Source organism: Diadema antillarum, unplaced genomic scaffold (assembly GCF_040938485.1).
Source record: "Diadema antillarum isolate AM-2024a unplaced genomic scaffold, OU_Dant_1.0 scf00000212, whole genome shotgun sequence".
In the NCBI taxonomy this organism is placed as follows: Eukaryota; Metazoa; Echinodermata; class Echinoidea; order Diadematoida; family Diadematidae; genus Diadema; species Diadema antillarum.
In genome coordinates this window covers 1,004,432-1,031,736 of record NW_027271101.1, presented here as the reverse complement: position 1 = coordinate 1,031,736, position 27,305 = coordinate 1,004,432, and the positions used below count along the sequence as shown (strand labels likewise).

Sequence of the window (27,305 nt, the reverse complement as noted above, 5' to 3'; positions counted from 1 at the left end):
TGCTATTCGCGAAATTAAAGACACACGAAAATATTGACTCTGATCCCGACGTGAATGTTACGTACGCGTGTACATTTCTCCGTTCATTATAGGACTCCACCATCGCAAATTTAACCACTCGTGAAATCGTCGGGAATTCCCGATTCGCGAAAATTTAGACTCGCGAAATATATGCCGTATACAGTACTTCGGACTGAAGTATGGTTACTTTTTAATGTCTTTGTGTCTTAAAAAAACAGAACCGTAGCTTCCACCAACATGAATGAGACGAGCAGTAGATCCCACGCCGTCTTCACCATCGTCTTCACCCAGAAGCGACACGACGTCGAGACGAACATGTGCACGGAGAAGGTCAGCAAGGTCAGCCTGGTTGACCTGGCGGGGAGCGAGAGGGCAGACTCCACAGGGGCAAAGGGCGTCAGGTTAAAGGTCAGTGACTTATTATCATTCATGTGCACACACACGCACACACTTCTATATATTTACACATGCTTCTATGTATTTACATACACAGTATACTTTTGCGTTGCATTTTCTATGAGTTTGTATTAGTCATAAAGATATAGTTTTAGTGTGGTTTTATTGCATTATTATAATGAAGCTTTTATTTTTTCAGGGGAATAGACAACTTTAAGGGCTCAGAAAACATAATACTCTTGCACTCTTTGTTTAACTCTGCACAAAATATAAAAGTTACACATCTATCGATCTTTGTCAGATTTAAGATGCAGTTTTTAAATGGTAAATTGGAAAATATTTTTCCAATCTTAATGTGAAGTAATGTGTCATTTTTATTGGTCAGACGTTCAAGATGCAAGTTGGCCATAGTTCGTATTCAACTTCTGCGGTTACAACCTCATGGATTGTAACATCACTCTTTGCAGTCAATTAGATAAGGCTACTGCTGATCAAAGTTGCAAAAAAGGTTCATGGATTGGATTTTAAAGGGGATGGCTAGTAACTGATCAGTGGGAATCAGTGGGAATGCTGGGGGATGATTGTTCCAATCCTTGTGGGATTCATTTAAGATTGCATTATATTATTTGTTGTGTGAAAATTATTTGATTCAGAATGGTCTCATATTCAAGTAATGTGCATTTTAATGTTTCCAGGTTAGCATGCCTATACAGTGACGGGACATTAAACTGCACATTACTTGAATATGAGACCATTATGAATCAAATAATTTTCACACAACAATAGATATATAATGCAATCTTAAATGAATCCCACAAGGATTGAAACAATCATCCCCAGCATTCCCACTGATTCCTACTGATCAGTTACTAGCCATCCCCTTTAAGCAGAGGTCAATATCTTATATTGCTGCATTGTATCTCTCTGTTTCAGTTTATACAAGTAGATGTGAACATGTCGTCAAACCAGCATACAATGAACTCTCTGAGCACCAAACCAGCATACAATGTACTCTCTGAGCACCAAAATCAGTTATTCTTTTTTTGTTTGTTTATTCTATGTGGGATGTTTAATAACAAAATGTTATTTGGGGGGAAAAAAGAGATTGTTGGTTTAGACGACAAAGATTTAAGAGTTGTTGCATGGATTAATGGTTCATGAATTCATAGATATCACGACAAATCATCCATAATTATAACAAAAGATTTTTTTTTTTCATGATGCATATTGGTAATCATGTATTGGGTAAGCCAAATGTGGGGTTGTTGTTGCTGGTTTTTTAAAATAACTGAATTATACGAAGAACTGTGCTGTCAGAAAGCAGTACGTCACAGACAAAGTCATGTCAGTCTTCGGAGGTTGCTGGGAGACGTTGACACACTTTTTGTTTGTCATGAGGGGGGAAGGTTTCCGGCATTCAAAGAAATTAGCGGAGGAAATGCAAGAATTCAAGAATTTGCTTCGGCTTGCTTCTCACTGGCGAGTCCGTAGGGAACCTGAATTAAAAATACGACTCAGGTCAACATAATACTGCCGTTGTTGTCAGAGGGAATTTGGTGCAAATCTGGAGTGGCTTTGCAACACAAAAAAAAGAGGAAAAAAATGAGGGCTTCTGCCTCAAATAGCCGCATGCTTGAAGGAGCGAACTGGCTTGCCTGGATGAATTTCATGGTGGGGGGCATTGGCAAGGAGAGTGCCTGCATCGGCCCACAAGGCGGGCTGGCCGAAGAGCGCATTATGCATGGCCGTCTGCACGCTCCAGTTGCGCGTCGTCTCGTATTGCACCTGAAAAGGTTAAAGGTATACCGGGGATTCAAGCTGGCTCCGCTAGATTTTGTACCAGTGTGTTTACGCATTCCTGTCTTCTTCTTCTTCTTCTTCTCTTTTTGCCTATAAATATGTGAATCTGTGTCCGTGTGTTTGTAATCATCTTCACCTTCTATGTTCCACAGGGAAAGGATAATAATAGAATTAAGAAAAAAGCAAAAGAATGCAAATTGATCGCTGTTTTTTTTTAAATATTATTTGTATGGAAGTGAATAAATAGTATTGGAAAAAAAAACAAGAGAAAAAGTGACAAAATTCTAGACAGATTCATGGAAATATGATGATTAGAATAAAATGAAGAGATAAAAAAAGACAATGGTAGAATATGAATAAAGAGAGACTGTATAAAAAAAAGGCAGATTTAGAATTAGAAAGAGAGAGATGAGTGGACATCGAAAGAGATCCACTGTAGAAAATAGCAGGAGCCATATTGGTGTACATTGCACAATAGAGGAAACGTAAATCCATCCACTTTTTAGGTCGAGGGCCAATTGAAAATCAATGCGTTTTAGGAGTTGTGCGACGTAATTTGTTAATCGATGCCGGAGTCCACATCTGTGGTATGATGCGACTCAAAAGTGTGTATAATGTGTGGACGTGAGAGAGTAAATACTCAGCGTGGAGGGTTGTAGTAATTAGAGGTAAGAGATACACAGGACCTCCTCTGACATGGGGTATGTAGGAGGGAATTAGTGGGAGTCTGGCAATGAGGTATTGAGAGTAGAATAGAGGGAGAGTGACAGATAGATAGATAGATAGATAGATAGATAGATACAAATGTAGATAATGTATGGACGTGAGTGAGTAAATGCACAGTGGATCATTGAGACACTCATAGGAAAGAGATACACAGGACCTCCTCTGACATGAGGTATATAGGAGGGAATTAGTGGGAGTCTGGCAATGAAATATTGAGAGTGAGAGAGGGATAGTGATAGATAGATAGATAGGTAGATAGATACTAAGTAGATAGAGTGATAGATGTAGATAGATAGAGTAATGGATAGATACGTTTAGAGAGGAAGAGAGATATATTGATAGATTGATATACATGTAGGTACATATAAATAGATAATCTAGATTGATAGACACATGTACATGTAGGTACATATGGATAGATAATATAGGTAAATAGATAGATAGATAGATAGATTGATTAATAGATTGAAAGATATGTAGGTACATGTAGATAGGTGCATGTAGAAGAATAGATACAAAGGTAAATATATATAGATAGAGAGAGAGGGAAACTGACAGACAGACAGATAGAGAAAGAAGGAAAGAGATTATGAGAAGATAAGTCCTATGACACGCATAACAACTGAAAACATGAGAAATGGGAGAGAAATATAATTTGCATTAGTAAAGGAACAAAAAAGAAAGAGACTGGAAGAAAGAGAATGGAAGAAAGAGAATCATGAGGAAAGGAACATGAAGCTTTGTGACACTTGTAATCAGTGCCTTGAAGATTTGGTAGAGGGTAGACAGAATTGAGAGAAATTGAGTCAGAGATGATGAAGAGGATGATTTAATGGCAGAGAGAGTTGATGGGGAGAGAAATGTGGAGCTTGTACACAATTTAGGAGAACAGGAAATGGAGATGAGCGGATGAGTGACTGATTTATAAAATGAAAGGAATGTCTGCAACAGGAAACCCCCCCCCCCCCCCCACAAAAACAAGCAATTGAGGAAAGAAATCTTATGGAGGCAATCAAGGAAATTACTCCGCTTTAGAAAAGTAGATGAGGATTCAAATTAAACAGAGAGAGAAAGACTCAGGGGTGGGGGTGGGGGAGGGAGGGAATGAGCAATGAAACAACATGACTGTACAGAAGAATTGGGGATCATAAAAATGCTAATTCATGCATGTCCTCGGGCAAGGCAGAATCGCTCAAAGGCAATATTCTGTTGGGATGGGCTTATAAAGGGCAATATAATGCTGATTAATGCTCCTATGATATTGCCCCCTTGAGGTCATTGCTTACTCCATACTCTTAGAGTGTCACATGTGCCCACGTTGTGGCACAGTGGCCCGTTAGATGGTGCTAACGACATGCAGGACAAACCAAAATAACATGATAGTCGGGGAGCCAGCAGCCAATCAATGGACCACAATTAGCAGAATCTACTAATAGGAATCTAGTAATAGCATTCCCGTGAGTGGGAAAGGGGGAGAAAATCAATTTTCAGTTGGTACAGGGTTACTAGAGAGCATGTGTCGGGAGAATGAAGAGGATTGCTACAACATTGGACATGATGGTTCCCTACTCCCAACGTTAATTGAGTATTGTTAAGAGTTTGAATGCAAATATTGCAGAGCTTCTTTTTTGTGTGTAGGTAGAACAGTAATCACTGTCCTTCGATATTAATTTCTGCTACTGGCTGCTGCTGGCTGATACAGGAGCAACTGGTGGCCATAACATATATCTTCTATGACAGTACTTCTTGTTCAGTGGTATCCTTTGATATACTAGATATCAAACAGTGTTTCCAACACATTTAGCATGAAAAGTAAAACAGGAAGGTTAAAACAGAACCAATGTAACTGTAAAGGAGAAGAAGAAGGAAAAGAAGAAGAAGAAGAAGAAGAAGAAGAAGAAGAAGAAGAAGAAGAAGAAGAAGAAGAAGAAAAAGATGAAGAAGAAGAAGAAGAAATGAGATAAAATTGTAGAATGTAAGAGTTAGTGCAAATTCGTCATCAAGACATAACACCCCCCCCCCAAGAAAAAATCAAAAAAAAAAAAAACAACAACAAAGTATCATTCACTGATTCAGTTATGGTAAGTTGATAACAGAGCATTGCATATTGTGCACACTGTTAAAGTAGACATTTATGCGGAAGCAATTTTTTACCATTGTCCGGGTAAGGTGAATATTGTGTGTTTTTAACTCCACAGAATCAATCAAAAGCTAGTATTACATGTGATAAGCAAATAATTTGAGTGCTTTTATTGTTGCATTGATTTTTTTTTTTTTTTGGGGGGGGGGGGAATGTGCGAAAGTCTCCACTTTCATAGTTCAGTAGTAACAGGAAGTCACCTGGGAAGTAGTTTAAAAGTGTCACTTATGTTTCATTCTCTCATAAGTGAATTCAGTGTACTACGAGTGGGCACAGTATATTATGACCAGAAAAGTGCTGATTCAGCCAAGTTATGATCATGATTATAATTAAATCTGGCTGCTTTCTTGATCTTAGCATCAAAGGTCTATGTCAGCACATTTTAATATGTGAGGCTGTTCAGGAAATTATAATTCCTTGTATCAATTATTGATGTTTGTAGTGTAATATGTCCATTGTTGGAACCATTATGTATAATGTGACAATTTCAACAGTTTAACTCAATTTAATCTCAATTTCCTCTGTCAGTGCTAGCAAAGACCCACAAGAATTTGGAAAACCAGATGATTTAGTATGTGTTTGAACAGAAAAGAAGCCTGAAAACAAACATACAATCATTCTCATTTTTGTTTGTTGTTTTTGAATTGAAACAAGGACAGATTTCATCATCTACTGTATACCAAATGTACCCCGGAGTCATATAAACCCTATTTGGCAAATTGTTATTGCCGCTTCCTACGTGTGTCGGAGGAGACTTTGGCACTAAACCGAACGAACCTGCGATGGAAACGGTGTTGACAGGCGGGAGGCTCTATCCCGATGTTTGGCAGGGGGAATTATGAGTGCCGTAAATACGAGAGAAGAACAAAAGAAAACACACAGAATAGAGCTCTGCATAGATCTTCGAGAACACTTAACAGAATTCCCTCATTCCTTTCAACGTCATCATGGGAGATGTTGCCATGGCAACCAAATTGCATCACTGGTTTTCGTGAGAGTTCCTCCCCCTCCCCTCCCCCTCGCCTCTTGCTAGTCTGCATCTTTTAAACTGGGAGGGTAATATTGTGTATACAAATGAAAAGAAAGACAAATCCTTAGTATCAAGGTAACTTCTTTTCCTTGGATAAATTTCTGTTGTGACCTTTGCTTTATATGATGGTGACTTGACTGGAAAAAAGAAACAAACAAATAAAAGTGCGCTGTAGAGCTTTTTGAAGTCTGTTAGACAGCACAGTGTGACTTGCGAGGGGAAATAGCCACCAAAGATATCGCAAGACTACTGCCGGTCACATGAAACGAGTGCAGATTGAAAATACTAAAAGCATCAACACTCCATATTGCCGTGATGGAAACTGTGAACTGTGTGAATGGCGTAGTCGTTCAAATGACATCAAGGTATTCAATGGCAGTGTCTTAGTTTGTCTGTATCACAGACATGCTTACCTTGTGCATTGCCTCCTGTCCAATCATTGTCTTATTTCAAAGTTTTACGATTAAAGGGATGGTACAGTATTGGTGGAGATGAGAATTGGGCTTTTAACTTTTTGCGAGATACCGAGAAAACACTTATGATATAGTACAGAGCATACCATTTTAAGAGGGATTCAAAGTTTATTTGATGAGAATCGGGTTTGGAATTACTGAAACATCCAAGAACAAAGTAAAACAAAGCGATCGTAATAAAGTGTGGGTCCCACACTTTATCAGAATCACTCTTTTTTGGATATCTCAGCCATTTCAAAACCAATTTTCATCAAATAAACGTTGAATTCCTCATAGAATTACGTGCTCTGTCATATTTCATAAGAGGTTTCTCATTATTTCACCCCAAAATGTTAGAAACCTGAAAATAGGTCTCAACCCCAAACTGTACAATCCCTTTAAGTTGTTGTAAGATTGCAAGTGATCCACATCATGGAATCATTACTTTTCTGCAGAATGCCTCATGCAGAAAATGTAAACTGTGGTAGAAGAATGGAGAAATATATTATGTGAAATTAAGTGTGCAGTCCTTGCAGTGCAACTTTGACATAAGCTGTGCATCTACTAGCTCATACTGCATGAGTACTTTCATTATCTATCAGGTAAAATTGAATTACACTGTATTGAACAGTGAATAAATCAAAGTTTGATATCTTTTTTTTTTTTTTGTCTGAAGAGTGCCAGCTTCCAATTTCCAAATGTTTTTAGGAAAACCACAATCTTCTAGCTGTGTTGGAAAATGTACCTGTCTATGTTACAACTAAGACTGAGGCTACCATTTTCTTTTCATTTCCATTTGCTACCCTTTGTAATAAGATAAACTTTGTTTCCCTCCCAAAGATGACAATCCCCCCCCCCCCATACAAAAAATACAACTTTGCAGGTAGCATTAAGGGAGCATATCAGGAATCAACAGTATGTACTGAGGGTAGAATATGCTGAGAACATTCGTGATGCACATGTGGAATGATGAAAGAGAGGGAAAGAGAGAGTGTGAGAGATGGAGGGGAAAAGAAAAACATGTAAGATTTAACCCGTTCAGTACGGGAGCCTGGTGGCCTGTGTATTAAGTCTATGGGGATTGCAGAATTCAATATGGAATGGGTTAAGAGATACTAGAAGACAGAGAAGCTGAGGGTTGAAACACAGAGACAAAGATGTATAGATTGAGAGAGAGAGAGAGAGAGGAAGGTAGGAAAATGAAAAAAAAAAAGATTGAGGGAGAGAGAGGAACTGGAAGTAGAAGCAGAAGAAGAAAAAGAAGGAGAAGAAGAAGAAGAGAAAAAAAAAAGAAGAGGAAGAAGAGATTTTGAAGACTAGACCCGTATTCCCAGGATGAAAATCTCAGTCTGTGATTATGAGATTTATGAGCTGCCTCAGCTGTGCCCCTCCAGGAATCCTGTTTACACACAAACAGTCTCGTGCTGACATGTGTGGGTGCTCTCCGGTGATTTCGCTTCCTCAGGTAGACACGCCTTGGCCGCCTTCTCGCTCTCTTCCAAAGGCTCCATAGCATTTCGAAATTTCAGACTAACCACCCCCCCCAAAAAAAAAAAACAACAACCAAGCATGAGCATTTTTTATGGTTATACACTGTAGATGAAGTTTCCTTGAAGTGTTTCGCAAGATGTTGTGTTCATGATTTGACACCAAAGCTACCGTAAGTGCACTGATACCCCTAGCATACGGCAACATTTTTGCGTGTTGATATATTCGCGGCCTGACAGTTATTCGCAAAATTCGCAAAGATTATCTCTTGCGGAAATAACAGCTTTTACAGTATTGCAATCTGTTCGAACCTATAAACAATCAGTGAATTTCAAGGAAAAAACGCTGTAGTTGCTTAAAATCATCTGCCAAACACATGATTTTCTCATGAAAAAACAACTTGACGCAAGGATTTCATTAATTTTGAATAAATACGCAGTGCCCGTTGCATGCTATAAGGATTAGGGCCAGCACTGGCTGTAGGGCCGAAGCTTGGCGGTCTGGTCGATAAGGTAGACGCCTGCCTAGTGATCAGGAGGTTGTGGGTACGAATCTACATGAGTATCTATGCCTATGATTTCTTTTACCGTGGCTACTACTAAATACTGATTAACGTAGTTTGGTGCTTACTTACATTGATGTATGGCAATTTTTTCACTCAGTTGCAACATGATTTTCTTAATATCTTTATGTACACACCGATGGGAGAGTTGTGAGGTGATGACATCATCATGACATCACCACCTCACATTTTTCTTTGTATTTTGGCAAAAACATTTGAAACTTTGAAATCCCACAACTTTCCAATATTATGTCCAATTTCAATTAATATCGTTCAATCCGTTCCTCTAATTTCATCTAGATTTTCTATCTCTTAAAATCAACTTGAACGTGGTTTGGATTTGTACAGGCTTTAATGAAGTAGATTGTTTTGGTAATGTATTCAAATTCTATGCTTGTTTTTTTCACAAAAGTTGGCCTTTGCAACCGCAAAGCCTGCTGGAGGATTGCCCTACCTAGCATATCCCTGCCTAAGGAACTTAATGGGAAGGAACAGGTGAATGAAATGCTACATTACTAGGCTGTAGGAAGAGAAACATCCATGAATTGCAAAACATTACAGAAACGGTCTATTGGTGTGGTCACATAGTAGACATGCATGTATTGTCGGTTTGTCTGCCCTCCCAACTCTAAAGTATGCACCTGACTTAACTTCAAGTATTGTATACACTGTTATTTTTGCATACAGATATTTTTGCGAATGACGAGGTCATAGACATTTTCGCGAATCGACGCTGACGCTTACATTAATGCTCTATTAACAAAGCGCTTGGAGACATTTTCACGTGTTGTTAAATTCGTGATCCAACTGTGATTTACAAAAGTCCCGAAAATTAAACCCTCACGAAAATAACAGCTTATACAGTGTGCATGCAGTCGACAGCGTTTTGTCACCCACGCTTTAAATAGCGAGGTGTACATCAACAGTCGCTTTCTCTCCCCTGTTCACGCACCGATGCACATGCACACGAACAGCTTTCCTAAATACATTGTTCTCCCCAGCGTGCCATCCATACATAAACTCAGCCATCCTGGCATGAAAACTGACAGCCGGCTGACCACCGGTTTGCGAAGGCCGGCCGTGCCAGAATGTCAGCGGGACAATGGGACGATACCCTCCCAACGACATCCTCCCTAGCTTCCTCCCTCGACCGGGATACAGGAAAGTGGAGATAAAACCACACATCCCTGGCAAAACAAGGTCATCGATGACATTGATGTGTCACCGACTATTCAAAGAAAGTTCCTTGTTCACTCTTCCCTACAACTTTTTATCATTAAAGGCTTTCTGTGTGAAGAAAAAAAATGTGTATATATGAACGTGTACATATAGTTGCTATTAAAGTTGTATCATCAACCAGGAATGAGAGGATGCTCATTTTTTTTTTAAGAAGTGAAAGAAATCATCAGGATTTGAATAAAAGAATGCATTATTGAATACCTTCCAAAAGAGCTGGTTTGTTCTTAAAACATGAACATCATGATGTCATGGGGGGGGGGGGGGGGATAGAGAGGTTCACTATTAAAGGTCCAGTTTACCTTTGGGAGCAGTGATTCAAAAATGTTCAAGATATCACAATTGATGCATATGAGTAGGTCCGTTGTACCACAAAACATCCTACCATATAAAATTTTCGCAATAAAGCCTAAAATATAAGGAGATATTAAGTATTTTTCTCAATAAACCGTACCTGTAGACGGTTTAGTCTGGAAACATTTTTATTATAACTATTGTTCACATTTTGTATATCTAACAATACTTAACATCGATTTTACTGATTCAAATTTTTACAGTGGTTGTTTCTATCCCTAACTCACATTTTAGCACTATTTTAAAACACTAATGCTGGGTTTTTTGTTTCATCTGCAAATGGTAAATTACATGTATGCCTGTAAACAATTCAGATTATATCCATGCCTTTATAACAGAAGTTGTTTTGGATGATCAGCTAGCTTAATTGCTTGATGGGGTGCCTGACATAATAAGAAATGCGCTGCAGCTGGATTCCAAAGTATTTTGTGCGGAAAGCGTGCTGCCTCGTCCTCAGAGCAAAGATTTTCATAAATTTAAATGGTTAGTAATAGTATTGCATTTTTGCTATCAGCAGCAGCTTCTTAAAAGAAAGGACACATCTGGTTGTCTTTCCCATGATGACAGACAATTTTCTGTTTAATGTGCTTGTAGGATTTTTAGGGCCGAGGCCTTGGTGCACAAGGGAATCAACACCATTGTTCGAAAATTGGGATTTGGTGCTACCTGGTAGAAAGTGTAGATGGAAAAAAAAAGTATTGTAGAAATTCAATGTAAGGCCTTGTACAGAGAACCTTTCAAAGTTTAAATCAGCGTGTGCATTATTCTGACATGTGCTCACTTGTTTTTACCCACACTGAGTGCACTTATCTGTCACTAACCTTTACCTTTGGAGCGTTATTCCTATAAAAAGTGCACTTGGTTTCGAAAGTCACATGTAACTATAATAATACAGCCACACTATCTGCATGGGCATAATGTTGCAAGTGTGTGTTGCAACCTGACCGAAAATTCTCCAGCTAAGACAATGAAGTGCAAGTTGTTGTTGTTGCTGTTTTTTTTTAATTCGTCCTTATATCATCAAGTTGTTACCCTTATAGTTTCTTTCATGATTCTTGTGTAGGATTTTACTTTTTGAATGGAAGAATACTTCCTTGAGGTCAGATTTCTAAAATTACATGTTTACAAGATATATTTATCCTGTATGACCTGTACCATTTATGTGATACTGTACCATATTGTGTATATTTTATGTAATATACATGCAAGTTTGTTTTTAAAGTTGCATGCATTTATGTACATATAGCATGATAAAGCAATAGATGAGATACAGAAACAAAGAGTGGGAGAAAAAAAAAGTGGGCGGAAAATTGGAATGAAATCCTCATAATCTCCTAAGAGGGTTTAAAAATTCTGTGAGTCTTTGGAACACAGATCAAAATAAAAACAACCTTTCCCCAAAAATAGCCACGGAGAGCAGTCATAGCTGTCAAGAAGCTTGATGGTCACCCCTAAAAAACCTCTCAGGTTCCCACTCATCAGATTACGTTCGGCCAGTTTTTGCATTCGTGAGTGGAATAAATGTAAACTGTAGCCGGCAAAAATCTCTTACGACGTGGTCTGTGATGAGATGTTAGTGACGGTAAAAGCCTACCACAGTGTAAATCAGTGTTACAGCATAAAAATTCTTTGTTCCTTTCACCAAAACCACTCAAATTGACATATACGCAACAGTGTGACATCATATAAAGACAAGATAATGAAGACGATCATCTCTACAGTGTATGTCTCTGATTAACTCTCGATATATGAACTTTTGATTCATTTTATTTTGATTATTTCTACATCTGGTAAAGAGCATCCAATACAAAGAATGTGAGAACTATGCATGGAAGATAGGAACAATACAGGAAAAAAAGTACTATGACATTTTGACTAAAGACAGAACACAATATGAGAGCAGATATTTTAGTATGAGGGGGTATCAACACAAACTGTCGTCTTTCTATTTCCGATCTCGACATTTTAAGATAAAAAAATGGTTTAATGCAATAACAGAAATTAGAAAACTACGGAAAGAAGAAAAGATCTATAAGAAGGCGAGAGTCGGTGAAGCAAGGGACATTATATACATATGCACAAAGTGGAAAAAAATGAGGCCAACAGACAGTGGTTTTGTCGCCAAGACGGGAAGAAATATCGGTTACAAATGTAGGACAGACAGGGGCACACGAGTACAGCTGAAAATTTGTAATATGTCTTTAAATGGACAAGAAAGAGTTTGTAACTTCTTTTGAATATTGAGAGTCTATTAGACGACTTTATTTTTGTTTTGTTTTTAAATTCACTGGTTAGATCATGAGAAGTAATGTTTGTGTGTTGTTGCCTTGGTAGCATTACACAGAAAACGAAAGGGAGGAGGTGAATTTGTGTCGGTGATATCCCATACTTCCAACTGTAGCCTTGATGAGGACAAGTGGTTGTCAGGGCAACCACTTGCCATTAATGATGGGAAATAAAAAGCACAGGACACTGCATCCAGCTGCCAAAGTAGGGAAAAATGAGGCCAACAGTGGGTTTGTCGCCAAGACAGGAAGAAATATCTGTTCCAAATCTAGGACAGAGAGGGGCATACATGGCCAAAATCTGAAAATGTTTCTGAGAAATTGCTTCCGTTGTCTTTCGGTACATTATACAAGTGCATAGTAATACAGATAATATATTGCTATATACACGAGTTTAAGTAGAAAGTAGACTATGCAGATGATGATATGTAGCTAAATGCTGTTTACTTCTTGAATGGTCTTAGGGAAATTAGCAAGGTGTTTGTTTTTTTTTTTTGGGGGGGGGAGGGGCAGTAGCAACATGACACATTTTAAATTGTCAATAATCTTTGCAGTTTCAGATAGTAATCATATTTGCTTGTCTTTGCAAGTCATATTTCGTAGACATTGGGTCTGAAAGTATTCCCCTTCCATTGATGCATACACTATTTTATTTCAGCATAATGATGTTTTGCTATTTGACTTTCTTTTCTGCTAGTACGATCTATTTGTGTCATTTTTGTTTTTTGTTTTTCATGTTTGAGACAGAATGATTAATCTGTGTGTTGTCATTGGGATCTGTTTTTGCCAGATATAAAAATGATTTATTTGTGTGATTGTTGGTTACATGATACATCTCATCCATATGCAATTGTTAACACATATACAGAATTATTTGTGTGTCTCTGTTGAAGTGTTTGACAGAATGATTTATTATTCTGCTCGAATCATATCTTATATCTTCCCAGGAAGGAGCAAATATCAACAAATCACTCACCACCTTGGGAAAAGTCATCTCAGCACTAGCAGAATTGGTAAGTGATCTTATGCAAATTTATGCAAATTTTTCTTTGTGGTGAGAAACTAGCATGACCTTTCCCTCAATTCATGCAGTAGGACATGGTCAAAGAAAGGGAACATTCAGACATACATTCTTAGGGATTGGTATAGCTATTCAACCATTCAGGGTGCTACATTTAAGAGCTTGCCTGGTTGCCCGGGGCAAGTGAAAGTCAAAGTCGGGCAAGTGTTTTGGAACCATGAGAAAAAAATGATAAAAAGTTTTGAAGCTGCTTTTCTTTATTTTAACTTTCCCCCCTTCAAACCAATGAAGTCAACCATACAGAAGCCCAAAGATACTGACCTTTTTTATACAATTCAATTTGATTTCAGCAACTTACGTGAAGAAGTCCCAATGCAATGCAATACCAACACTCGGTCGAACAAAATTTGTTACTCCAGTGTGTTTCAGCATGCGAATCAACATGTGCTGTTTATTCAAGGGATTGTGTTATATCAAGCCCTAGACTTACATGTAGTTTTCTTTGTCAGAAACTTTCTTTATATATCTTTGGACTTTCTTTTTGGGGAAAGAAATTCATGTTTGGTATTGTCGTGTTTTGCAACAGTTTGAAAATCTGCTTGCCCAACTGGGCAGCTGATCAAAAAGAAAGAAAAAAAAATTATGCAGCACCCTGTCATGGCTAGCCAATGTAGAGTGTTTTTGAAGGCCTGAGTTACATGTATGAGATCAACTGATTCATCTGCAGTAAAAGGAGCTTTGCCTCCAAACACCATGACCGATGTTAGAGGCATAATTTACCATTTGCAGATGAAATAAAAACCCATCTTTAGTGCTTAAAATTGGTTCTAAAATATGAGTTATGGATAGAAACAGTTGAATGGGCTGGAATGTCAAAGGGTGGGGCTCAGAGATGGGAGTCGGCCCTGGGCGGACCCCTCCTTTGGTCTGCGTCACAGAGGAGCAGCGAACCCTTGGGCTGCTCACTGAAGGACCCTGCCTGATACACCACCTGTCCTCGTAAGATGGTCGTGTGGACTGCTCCCTGTAGGGTGAACCCACTGTATGGAGTCACCTTGTGGCGGTGGTGAACATTCTCAGGCTGAATCTACAGAGGAAAAAAAATCACACAAATGACAAAACCAGATTTAGTAACAGAAGGTATTTAAAAAAAAATACAGTATACAACACTTGATAGGTGGCTGACTGCATAGTCTGTGGTCAAGATGTCTTTGATTACTATGAATTTTGCAAACACCTGCAGTAGCTCTGTATCAGGCTCCCTTTGTATGAAAGATCTACAAAAATCTTTTAGCATTGAAATTCACACCTGTGAATGGTTAATATTTAGGGTGGCAGAGGCAAAAGTTTGGAAGCAAAACTATAATACATATTGTAGAGTGATATCAAAGTTTGCAAGTATGTAAACACGGGGTATCAAAATTACCAAAATGGATGCTAAAACTTTCTCTAGATGGGAAGAGCCTTTGATATATTCAGTAAAATATCAATTTTGGTGGAGGAGTATACCTGTACACTTCTTGTGAAAATGTTGTGTGATTTCAGTCAGTACATTTCATCATGAACACAATTTTTAAGTGAACAATCTTAGATTACTGCATTGATCTTGGACATATGTCAAAATGTGCTATTTCCAAGAATATGAACAAAAAGAGTGTACAATTTAGCATTACTTTCAGTGGGTTAGCATTTGACTCATCAAGCATATGATCACTTTTCCATACCATTCTGGTAATAAGACCAAAATCATTGTAAAATCTAGCAAGAAGTTTGACTTAGCCACGAGCAGAGCAACTCCATGGTGTAATGATATACACAACAAAAATAACTAAACCATTTGCCCACACCCTCCACACCATTTCACAGTGCAATGAAAGGTGACAATGAGCTAGGCTTACTGTGATAGTAGAATCTGGATCCCAGATGACGATGTCGCCGTCCATGCCAACTCTGAGGGCGCCCTTCCGGTGCGACAATCCTGCCAGTAAGGCAGTACGCTCACACATCAAGCTGACCATGTCTTGTAGCCCCATACCGTTCTTCCTGGCACCCGTCCAGAAGAGAGAAAGACCTATTCAAGGTACAAATATTTGTAATGCTCCGTTCACTGCAAATGCTTGGAAATATTTTTATCTTCTTCCAGAAAATCATCCCGGGACAATGCAATACACTGAGGAATTTCAAACGCACAATTTTTTTTTTTCAAACTTGTAACCTTTTGACACACAAAAAAATGCCATTCAACTCAATCTTATAAAGTAAGGTGCAATAACACTACTGTCATGGACCTACAAAACATCAGTTATAAACCCTATGTGAGTTTTGAGAGCCAATTACTAATGCTAACCCTAATTACTGCACTCTTTATAACGATTTGCACATCATCCTGATTTGCTTCTTTCCCCTACATATCTGCTCCAACATCCAGACATTATTGGGTAATTGTCAGTTAGCAAGGATTATGTAATTCTATTAAATCCCATATCTCATTCATCCCTATTCTATTACAAAGACTTTTCAAGACATCATCATACTCTCGAGTGGATTAAGCTATCTCATCCGATTCCCAGAGTTTAATTTTGTTTGTGATTTGATTCGGTTTGTTTTGTAATGGTGTGTATTTATTCATCTGTTTGTTTTGTTTTTTGTTGTTTTGTTTTGTTTTGTTTTGTTTTTGTTTTTGTTTTTTTCTGGTGGAGAAGGGGATTAACAGAATGCAACCGAGAAAGCTTGGCAAGTTACAGCTGGGAGCATGGGTACATACAGTGAAAAACTGCAGGCAAACATCTATGAGTGAAAAGGGGGCCACTGAACACAAAGTCTCACCAAACTGCAAGGACGATATGCCACCCCAGGCCTTCATGAAGTCCCCCTCTTCGAGCACCTTGAGTTCTGGGGTGCATGGCGAGTGGTCCGATACCACCATGTCGATATCTCCGTCTTTCAGCGCCTGCCACAGCACTTCCTGGATGAGGGGGAAAAAAAATGTTGAAAAAGGGAAACAACTTCCATGGTAACTGAATCATGTGCTGTTAGAAGTGACGGCCATCTCTTTCCACACAGCTGAAAGTGGAATTGAACAAATCTGTTCGTTGAAGGCTGCAATCATAGTTCATACATGAGCCATGGTTATGTAAAACATTCATACGGAACTACAAAAATCTGGTTTTATCTCAGAAATAACGTAGCTCCAGCATTGCATAACAATTAACACCAGGAAATTCATGGAATATTTGAATTTCTCACGATAAAATAGATATGCTTTAAAACCACACTTTGCTCATGCCATGACCACCTAAAAAACAAACAAACAAACAAACAAACAAATCAAGCACAATAGCCAGGGCTTTATTTCTATTTTGGGGTGAATTTAGTATCATTTTTGTTTTTGTTGTTGAGGTAGCAACATAGCTGGACATCATTATCCCTTTCCCAAATTGTGGGACTTGTCAGTTACCTGGTTGTTCTTCTGCCTGATTGGTGGGCAGCATTTGAAGTGGGTTGCTCCCTGGGGTACGTCATCCGAGTTGAGGGAGAGGTAATGGTGACAGGTCTCCACCGTCAGGGGTGCGCCACGGCGACGGGCGTCACGGATGATGGGGAGCGCATCAGCGGAAGACAAGTGGACGATGTGGCAGGGTACTCTGGGTGAATTACATGCAGTGCCACATTTGAATTGATGAGTGAATGTACAAGATGATTACGGCGCAAGAGGACCTCATGTGATAAAAGATAACATAGATTTGTACATGCATGTACTGGTATGCAGTACACAATACCTGAACAAGGTACGTGGTGATACTGTGCTCCATAGTCACGACTTTTATCACACATGAAATTGTCAAGAAGTCCCAATAAGATTTGCTGAATATACGGCTATACATTGTACAGCATGTGGGCATTCCTGTTTTTATGAAATTGTGAAACTTTAAAATTCTGTATAGTCTACAGTGTATGTCTTGACTTTACGAATGCAATTACTTTGCCCTCTCAATTAAAGGCCCCAATTTTTACCATGGTGCATCATCGATTGCACTTTGACAGGCAAGCATTCTTTTCATAATGCTTGCCAAACACTGCTTTTCAGTTGCCCTGGGAAAGGGTGCAAGTGGGTTTTACATTGAAGATGAAATCAAATGCCCCTAAGGGTTCTCACCTATACTGAAGGCACATCTTGGCTACAAGTTCAATGGCATTGTTCTCCATCTCTTTCGGTCTTGACGCTAAGAAATCCTGATAATCAGACGAGGCATCCACCTGCTCAGGTTCACCACTCTGAGACTCACTGGGCAACTCCATTTCAGCATGGAACTTGGGTTACCACAGAGGAGAAAGTAAATAAAAACAAACAAACAAACAAACAACTATGAATTGACAGCTTTCTGAGAGTTTCCAATGATCAGGAGCATTACACTTTTGTACAATGAAATCCTAAAAATTAGTATCTACATGTATACATTATGAAAAATACATTTACATTGCAACAAGAATATTGAATCTCCTGCACTTGAGGCTGTTCAGCTGGAAAAGAGGAATTAATGCTCTTGCAGACCAGCAATTATCAAAATAGATTCTTTTAACCTACGATACTAGTATTTGGCAAAACATGGCTTTAGCACAGTATTGGAGTGTCGGACAATGCAAAATGCAATACATACACAGCAAAGGAACACTGTTTTAATAATACAAATCCACTCAGACTATAACAGGTTTGATAATATATGACACAAGAACTGTATCAAAGTCTATAACATACCTCTTCCTCCCTCTCTCTCTTTATCAATGCCAGTCTTTCTATATTCATCAATTTAACTCCTGATCTACCCATCTATCCATCCATTTCTATTCATTATATATCTACACTTCTATCCATTTCATATCTAATTTTAATTATCTCTTCATTCATCTTTTTAAAATCTGTCTCTCCATCAACAGTTATCTATCTCTCCATCCATCTATCCATATATTTACTATATCTACTTATCTACATAGTATCTACTGTGAAACCTGGAATGTTCACGTCCATGAAATCTTTGCGAAACTAAAATGCCATAAAAGTTCTTATCTACACCATTTATGCAATGAGTGTCCGAGGTAATCTGTGAAAATTCCATGCTGCAGAAAAGGCCGTTGACTCCGATTTGCGAAAATTTCATGCGGACAATATTTCTGGTTGTAACACATTTACAGTACATGTCACTTTCTCTTGCATTACTCACGAGGAGAACACTGTTTGTGCCTTGAAGCTGCTCCAAGGCCTGGTGAAGATCCTGCTCAGTGACATGGGGGAACTCGTCCACACCACTGTGAATCAGGAAGCACTTAAATCCGGCGATACCCGCCCGAATCATGGGGCGCAACTCCAACTGTGGGATGGGGGAGGGAAGAGTGGACATGAGGACACTGATGTGATACAGTCGCTAACATTGCACATCAAAAATCTCGACATCACATGCTGTATAAGCTGTAATTTTCGCAAGGGTTGAATTTTCATGAATTTCGTGAATTACAGTTGGGTCCCAAATATAACAACACGCGAAAATAAGGGTCACCATGAGCTAATGTAAAAGTGCATTTTCAACAGCGTCGGTGTCAATTCGCTGAAACATCTCTCAAAAATGTCTGTGATCTCCTCATTCATGAAAATATCTGTACGCAAAAATATAACAGCTTGTACACAGTTGCTTGGGAACTGTGTCACAAGCCACATGAGAATATTGCCAGAAAAATATTGACACTAGAGTGTGATTTTCGTTACTTTACAGTAAGTTTGCTATGCCATTTGGCCATGAAATAAAAGCACTAGACTCAGGAAAACTAAAAATCTTTGCTTAACTTCCACTGGATGTCTCATTCCGATCCGTCTAAAACAATCAATTTGAACATGGAGTTGAATTTCATTTTTCTTTTCCTCAGGACCATCATCTAAAAAAAACAAAAAAACAAAAACAAAAACACAAAGAAAGCCACATCAATGTTGTGTGCAAAACAGAAAGCCACTTACAAGGGCAGAGCGAAAAGGAAATAGCAGTAATATACTGTTGGCATTATCAGCATCACTGGTACAGTGGAACCTCCTTACAAAGAGGTTGGATAAAACTAATTCCTCTCTTGAATGACAAGGTGCTTTTGCAGGTTCCAACTTTTTTCTATTTCTTTGTCTTTGTACCCTGATAAAGTGAGACAACCAGTACATCAAGGTGATTGTCAAACTTTTTAGGTCCTCATCATAACAAGGTTCCCTTGTAGCAGATGCAGTGACGCCAGCATCAGCAGTCAGTTGAAATGGCAGTACTCAATACCATTATAATCATCTGGTGTTTACCTGATTCTTTGGCACGACTCCACCCCAGAAAGCTACATCCACGTGGCAGGATGTCTTGGCGTGCGACATCTTCAGATGAAACGCTTCCAGTGTTGTGGTCGGTGGAATGCAGTTCCTGGGAAGGAAATACACGATATGTTGAATTTTCAATGGATTGCATAGTGTTCTCACATAATATAGATCAGGACTGACATGCACATTCACATGCACATTTTTCCATAGCAATAAAGCAGACTATTTCCATGTTTCCCCATTGCATATTCCCAGACACATGACCTTCAGAGTTCTTCTTAGTTAACAGATTCATTGCCATTAAGTTTCATTGTTGTGTGGGACAGCTAATATTCATCATGCATTTATTGTGTGCATTGTCCTTTTGTTATTTCGACTTGATCACGCACTGACAGATACTCACAGAGGCATGTCCACGATAGTTGTGACCCCGCCCGCTGCTGCTGCCCTGGTGGCTGTCTGGTAGCCCTCCCACTGGGTGCGGCCAGGCTCGTTGACATGGACATGGCTGTCCACCACTCCCGGCATGACCAGTTTCTCGCCAGCATCAAGGTCCTTTCAGATTAGCAACATTTTCATGACAGATGAGGAGAACAGATGATGTTAGAAATTAAACTGACCCAAGGAGGCCTATGCAATCTGATCTTTTCCTTTGCTTTTTTTTTTTTTTTTAAATCAACAAAGCAGCTCTCTAATATAAACTATAATAATAACAATTGATCCTATTAGGACAACTATCCCATGAACAATTACCCTCCGGACAATTAACCCTAGACAACTAACCCCACACCAATGTCCCTCCAGGACCACTGCCCCTCAAGACAACTACCCCAACAACTATCGGGGGGGGGGGGGGGGGGGGGGGGGGGGTGGGGGGTCTGGTTCCAGTAGTATAAATGGGTGTGCATCATTAGCGGGGAAAAAATTATATAAATACTAGTTTTCTAGAATTGAATTGAAATGCTTTTTTTACTCTTCTACTAATATAACATAAGTGAATACCTTAAATACAATTATAGCCTACCCATTTGAATCACCAATATTTTCAATATTGGATAGTTAAACATTTACCTTCACATTTGGTGTAATTCCAGGCACTTAATTAATTATTGCTTTGCAGTTTCAGACACTTACTACAAAAAACAATTTAAAAACCCACACTTGTGCAACACAAGTACAGAGCAGCAGTCCAAACTCACATTTACATTACACACGGTATTTTGTCAATGGTATTACTCACATGGCATTTCTGTATGAAGATTGGGTTTACATGTATATCTTGTTCAAAATGTAGAATTACTATGACAGTGACAAGAACTGACTGAGGAAACTCCACTTTCCCTACAAATACATTTCAGTCGAGTGTCTATAGGCCATAATGAACCTCTCTCAAAAGAAAATTGTTTCTTCCTTCCTTTTACTGCTAATATGGATTCTTTGTGGGAACAATGTCACTTTCACACTTTAATAGCGGTACTGCATTTTCAGACTCACCGTAAGTGGATCCCATGACACCTGGTCTAAATTTTGCCGATGGATAGCCGCTATTACTCCATTCTTGATCTCCACTACTGCTGGACATTCCTTCCCTCCAGGAAGCAGAACCCTACGACTCCTGACACGAATACTGGCCATCGTAGTCTAGCGTGATTGCACACTATTGACATGGAAGAAAGTTAAAGGTAGATATCGGAAATGAACTCCAGAAAGTGTTCTTAATACCTTGATACTACTACATGTAGATACCTCAATGCTACTAAAGGTACAGTTGTATTGAATATCAGGTTTGTGTTTGTGTGTTTGTTTTCTTTTCTTTCTTTCATTTTTAATCTGACCACAATGTGATACCTGTGACATTCTTATGGGATGTTTTAAGTGGTCATGGCTGCCTGATTGGGAAATGTAATGACATTACATACTTGTCTGTTTTGAACTGTGACCTCTTTGCAATTCATAGTGCTCAAGATCACATGTGTGTAGTGTTTTAACATGTATTGCTGTTACCTTTTTTCTTTTCTGTTTTTTTTTTTGTGATTGACTGAGCACTTCTTTTTTTTGTCAAGGCAAAGCAAGAACATACAGAGTGTACAATGAGACAGTCTGAAATGTCATGTCTGTGATATAATGTGTATTCAAGCAAAACTCAAATGTAGGTTACAGTGAGTGAAAGCAGCAATCTCTTACTATTTTATTATTGGTAGAACTCATCAGTGAAAGTTATGAGGAAAATTGAACAATTTATATTTAAAAGTACAGGTACTCTAAGAACTCGGTGCTGTCATCACTGGATAAGATTAAGATTTAAGAAGACTAAGTAACAGTTTATGATGTCATGCATGGACAACAACAAAGGAGATATGACAACAATTCCACAAAATGTCATTTTTCAGGAAAATTTCACATTCAGTCAAGTACAAGATTGTATTATTACATTTTCCCTGCTTTCTAACAGAGGCAAGTAAAGTGCTCTTTCATTACGCTAGGAAAGTGCAAATAATGTGAAGTTCTCTCCGGGTCTCCCACTCCCTTTCTTTCCCTCTATCTTTGCCATGAGGAAAATTGGCCATGAGGGAAATTGGCCAGGAGGAAAATTCCTCATTTATATAATTCATATTTTGTAGTCCTCTGATTTGTTTGTTTGTGTGTGTGTGTGTGTGTGTGTGTGTGTGTTTGTTGTCGTTTTTTTCAAATTTTGATAGTGTAGGCTAGTAAAATTTCCCCAAGAATAAACCAATATCGGTACTTTATCATTTGGCAATTGTGCACTTTACGGTCCTATAGTTATCGGTGCGACATTCATTCCATAGGGGCCAACAATATATCTACTACCCTATATGAAAAGAATATCGATAACGACCATAGGGCCTACTGGTAGTTTCCACAAAGCAGAGAGGCAGCAAAACATCTTTTTAATATTTGGGGGGGGGGGGGGGGACTAGCTGTCATCCAAATAATAAGATCTGGCGCCTGGTGGAGTGTGCAGATTGTCCACGAAAAAAACATGTGAATTTACAAATGCAGGAAAAGGTGAAAATGAAACATGTTAAAGGGGGAGAAATTCACTCAGTTCACTCCACATGCAGTTGTCGTCACCATGCTGTAAATATGTATGTAGTCCACAATCCAGATCGATGATTACGGTACCTGCTATGCAACCTTGTAGACCTAGTAGTAGATAGAAATAGAACTTCCAATACTTTTTGTAGGGTCTACATCCAGCAGCGGTATGTTGCATTACGAGTAATTAATACAGCACTGTACAGGTACTTCTCTTCCAACCTCCTGCTACACTGCACAGTGCATATCAAGTGTATAAATCGGTCGAGCACGAGTGATTCTTCGAAACAAACACACTCTCCACTCTACTGCTGTCGCCTATTCACCTTCGGTTTTGGTTGACACTGCTGCTGCTCTGCTGCTGCTACAAGCACGAAACGCAATGCTAACACCGCGCCGCCGGGGCGCTGTAGGCCCGCGCGACACGATGAACGTGTGGATCATCAGCGAACCTTGAAATAAAAACATATCACGTCGCTATGATGAATGCACACAATGTTCACTGTAGGCCGTTAAAATGACTTCCTAAAGCCACCATGAGGTGATGCGAAAGTACACTAGTACACTTTTCGGCTTTCATTAATGAGTGAGGCGATGTCCTTGTTCAGCGAATGCTGAAATATAATCGACAACTCACAGAAATACAAGCGTTCAGGCTGATCTGTGCTTTGAAAGTGCGGGCTATGGAATGGATGTATTAAATTCATGCTGCATGCGGCGCATGCATACAGCTGCTAATTTATGCTAGCAAAGATCGTAACGGACCGGCCGAGAAGTTGAGGCCGATGATTCTCGTCGTGCGAATGTCAACACCAAAGGAAGTTCCGTATCATGGATTTTCAGTCTTTTGAACATGGAGAGATGTTATTCAGAGATAAGAACTTCAAAGACGCGAAGTGCAATACTCAGAATTTGTTGATTCTTCGATCCGGTATTTACAGAACGGACAATTGCCAAATGATGAAATGTGCGTATAAAACTTTACCTTTTCATCCTGTATCAGTCCAAATACTTATATTCTTGTCTATCCCATCCTTAGTGCCTGGCTGGGTGCGGTGGCGAATATAATGACCTGCCGCCGTGCTGCTAACTCGGCCAAGACATTTGTTTAGGTTCTCTCTGGCAGAAATTATCTTAAACATAGGATTCAGAATAATTAATATGTAATAGTCTTATCTTCATTCTACAATACATGTGTACAGAACGGTATAGATGTATACAGTAAAGTCAGTAACAGTACGGTAGGCCGCGCGATCCGAGGTTGATTTCATCGCATCGAGCCACATGCCACAATTTCACCCCGCCCTTGATTTGTGTAATATGTTAGGTAATTTATTTGGTTTGTCATGAAACCATATTATGACTGATGCTTACACTTGTCTATGTCTAATGAAAATAATTTGCAAGTAGTTTTCTTGTCAATATAATTTCATGATCCTGAGAAAATAAGTGTTGATATAAAGTTAAATTCATAAACCCATCATTGGCATCATGCATCAAGGTTAAAAGCACTTTGTAATTCAAACCCTTTTTCATTGAAAAACACAGTCATGACTATAAACCCCCGGGCGCTCCTTTATATACACAGTTATACTGCATAGCGTTGGGGCTGGTTGCTAAGTCATGACCAGTTTTGAACAATTCATACCATGTTGGAACTAAGATCTATAAACTTGTACATTGTAGTGCACTTTGGATATTTATCTATTTTCAGTTCGATAATGACTTTAACATCAGCAAAATAAGCTGTAGCCTGTAGTTTTTGTCTGACTTATCACTTGTACTACTAGCCTGCTTTCCAGAGTTTAGAATATTATCAGTACATCATGTATTTTTTGCCCAGTCTGGAATACAGTCATACAACGTGTAGCTTTTATCCCCCATGTTTTCTCCATAGCATGAGTAAAAAACAAAAAACAAAAAACAAACAAACAAACATAGATGTTGTTCTTTTCAGGGATGAACTTTAATACTATAGGCCGATGCATTACTTTTGATTTCCCAGGATAGGAAAAAATAGCCATTGTCGAAGGTTTCATATAAAAAATTAATTGTTACAAACGGGAAATAAAGAATATACCGGTAACTTTCTATCTATTCTGTAGATCAAATTACTGGAATATTCTTCATTTTCTATTTACTTGGCTCTTCAAAGGTCTGAGGTATGGGAATGCTTGGTGACACATACAACATTTACTCCTGCAACAATTTAATATTTCTTATTTTCTCCAAGGACTTGGGGTTAGGGTTAGGGTTTTAGGTTTCGTTTGATGTGAGGATTAGGATGTGGGTAAGGGTTATGTTTGTTGGTAAAATTTATGTTTTTGCTTATAGTGCTCATGCATTATATTTCATGGGAGCAATTATCACAGGAGAAAATGTCATGGTACTGAGTGCTCATACCATTCATATCGACATGCAATCACAAGAATGATTCCATTTGCACCAGCTATAACAGATAAAGCAAAATGAGTTCTCTGAGATGTGTGGATTCTTTGTCTCACCAATACGTATCTTCCCTGTCCCGCCCCCCCCCCCCCCCCCCACCACCTTTACAGATTCCTGAAGCTTGCCACAGCACTGAATAACCGGGGCCAGATCAAATATCAGAGGGTAGACTTTGACGAAGCTGTAGATGACTACACCCTTGCCTTACACTACAAAGCAGACTTTGCAGTGGCACTATACAACCGTGGACAAATTCACTACAGACTAGGTGAGCAGACAGTTAATGTGGTGTTTTATGGTCACCTTAGTTACTGTTGTATGTGGTAATCTTCGTTTTGTGAGTGTCATGGCCAGTTTCAAAGAGAAAAGAGCTTGTTCTTCCACAGATTTTATACTGACTTGACTGTTAGAGATTTCAGAACAAACAATTTATGATCAATTTATAAAACAAGTAGGCCCTACATGTATTGAATCACCATACATTAAAGCAACAAGGTCACTCAGCTCTAAGGATTCCCCAAAGGAATTGTCTGTTTAAATTCCAAATTTAGAAGAATGGTGCCACAGTGTGACACACACATATACACGCGCACACACACTTGTATGCACGCACTCATTTTTGGGGGATCAAAATATGGAGAACAGAGAGCTGCTATTTCTTGACCATTTCTTGGATATGCTGCACAAATTGGAAATGGGCGAGGGGGGTTGCACTTCTAAACTTTTCGGTTGTTAGAGTGGAAAAACTGGAGAAGATTATGACTTATGGTTGCTATTATAAAAATGTCTGAGAAATGATGAAGGGAATTTCCTCCCAGCATTGTTGAAATCCAGTTTTATGAATCCTTTTTAGAAGTAAAGAATTCAAAATATTCTTTTATGTTATGAATAAAGTTGTTTCTTTGTAAATCCCACCAGCATTTATGATTATCCATGGAATGATATACAGGTTGTATGCCCTCTGTCATTGGTTTTAAGATGCTGTTTTGCAGATACATTTGTATAGGTATTAAAGAGCCCTGTATGTATATTCTCTGTGTTGTTGTTGTTTTTTTTTTCTGTTATAAACAGGTCGTTTTCAGCTTGGCATGGCAGACTTCCAGGCAGCTCTGGCCATACAGCCAGACTTCCCTGACTGCCAGCTAGCCCTCCAGAGCACTCTCACAGACCTCACGGCCCAGGCAATAGGGGACAGAAACCCTGAGGCAACTCCTTCATGACACCAACTCACCAGCTGAATTTCCTCTTATGCATGTATTTCACTTGAACATCATAACTAGTACTTGGTCTCACATGCGCTGTACTAGATTATGCACAAGTATCTCAAAAAGTGGACCAAGTCAGAGCTACCAAGTCTCACGCAGAATGCGTGAGACTCAAGCATTTAGGGTCTGTCTCACGATCTCATGCATGGCACCCATTTTTCTCACGCATTGGGCGGAGTCTGCAACTTGAGCCTATGATAGGGAGCTTAGCTCAAAAGATTAAAGTGATAGTTGCATTTGAAGGTATACTTCCCTTACGTCTTTCAAAATAAGTAAAAAATGATCACTTAAGTATGCACCTGATCACACCATTAAGGGCTAAAAATTGAAAAAGCTCCCTACCGTGGGAGGCCACAGGGGGAAAAAACCCCTCCTACATCCTCGCTTGCGCGTTCATTCGCGCGCCGAGATGCCGAGCGATGCCGAGTCATGCAAATCTCACTCATAACATTTTTTTTAACTTGGCATCCCTGCCAAGTGGAGTTACATTTCACATTAGTCGACATCCAAGACTCTTTTTATGACGTCTTTACTTGCCTAACCATTGCTAAACCTCACTGTTTGCATCAGGTAAAGTGATTTTCCGATCCTGAGAACCTGTTGACCTGAAGAAAGACGGTCTGGACAGATTTCTCCCCACTAGCTACAGAAAGTTGCAATTCATGAATGCAAAGTTCTGAAGAGGGA

At 39.0% G+C, this 27,305-nt stretch overlaps 2 protein-coding genes across 2 annotated transcripts; one reads left to right on the top strand and one right to left on the bottom strand.

Moving 5' to 3' along the window:
* The first annotated feature begins 253 nt into the window (after positions 1–253).
* On the top strand, positions 254–14,130 carry LOC139724392 (kinesin-like protein KIF1C). Its single transcript, XM_071635537.1, has 3 exons — positions 254–429; positions 13,438–13,503; positions 14,098–14,130. Exons 1-3 carry the CDS (start codon positions 259–261, stop codon positions 14,128–14,130), a joined length of 270 nt encoding a protein of 89 aa, XP_071491638.1. The 5' UTR covers positions 254–258.
* Positions 14,131–14,381: 251 nt separating this feature from the next.
* On the bottom strand, positions 14,382–21,483 carry LOC139724404 (allantoinase, mitochondrial-like). The gene is made up of 9 exons (XM_071635549.1): positions 21,343–21,483; positions 20,252–20,403; positions 19,837–19,951; positions 18,731–18,877; positions 17,668–17,822; positions 16,969–17,155; positions 16,338–16,476; positions 15,410–15,582; positions 14,382–14,598 (listed from the first exon to the last, which is right to left on the bottom strand). The coding sequence occupies exons 1-9, from the start codon at positions 21,481–21,483 to the stop codon at positions 14,398–14,400; spliced, it is 1,410 nt and encodes a 469-aa protein (XP_071491650.1). The 3' UTR covers positions 14,382–14,397.
* Between the last annotated feature and the right edge of the window lie 5,822 nt (positions 21,484–27,305).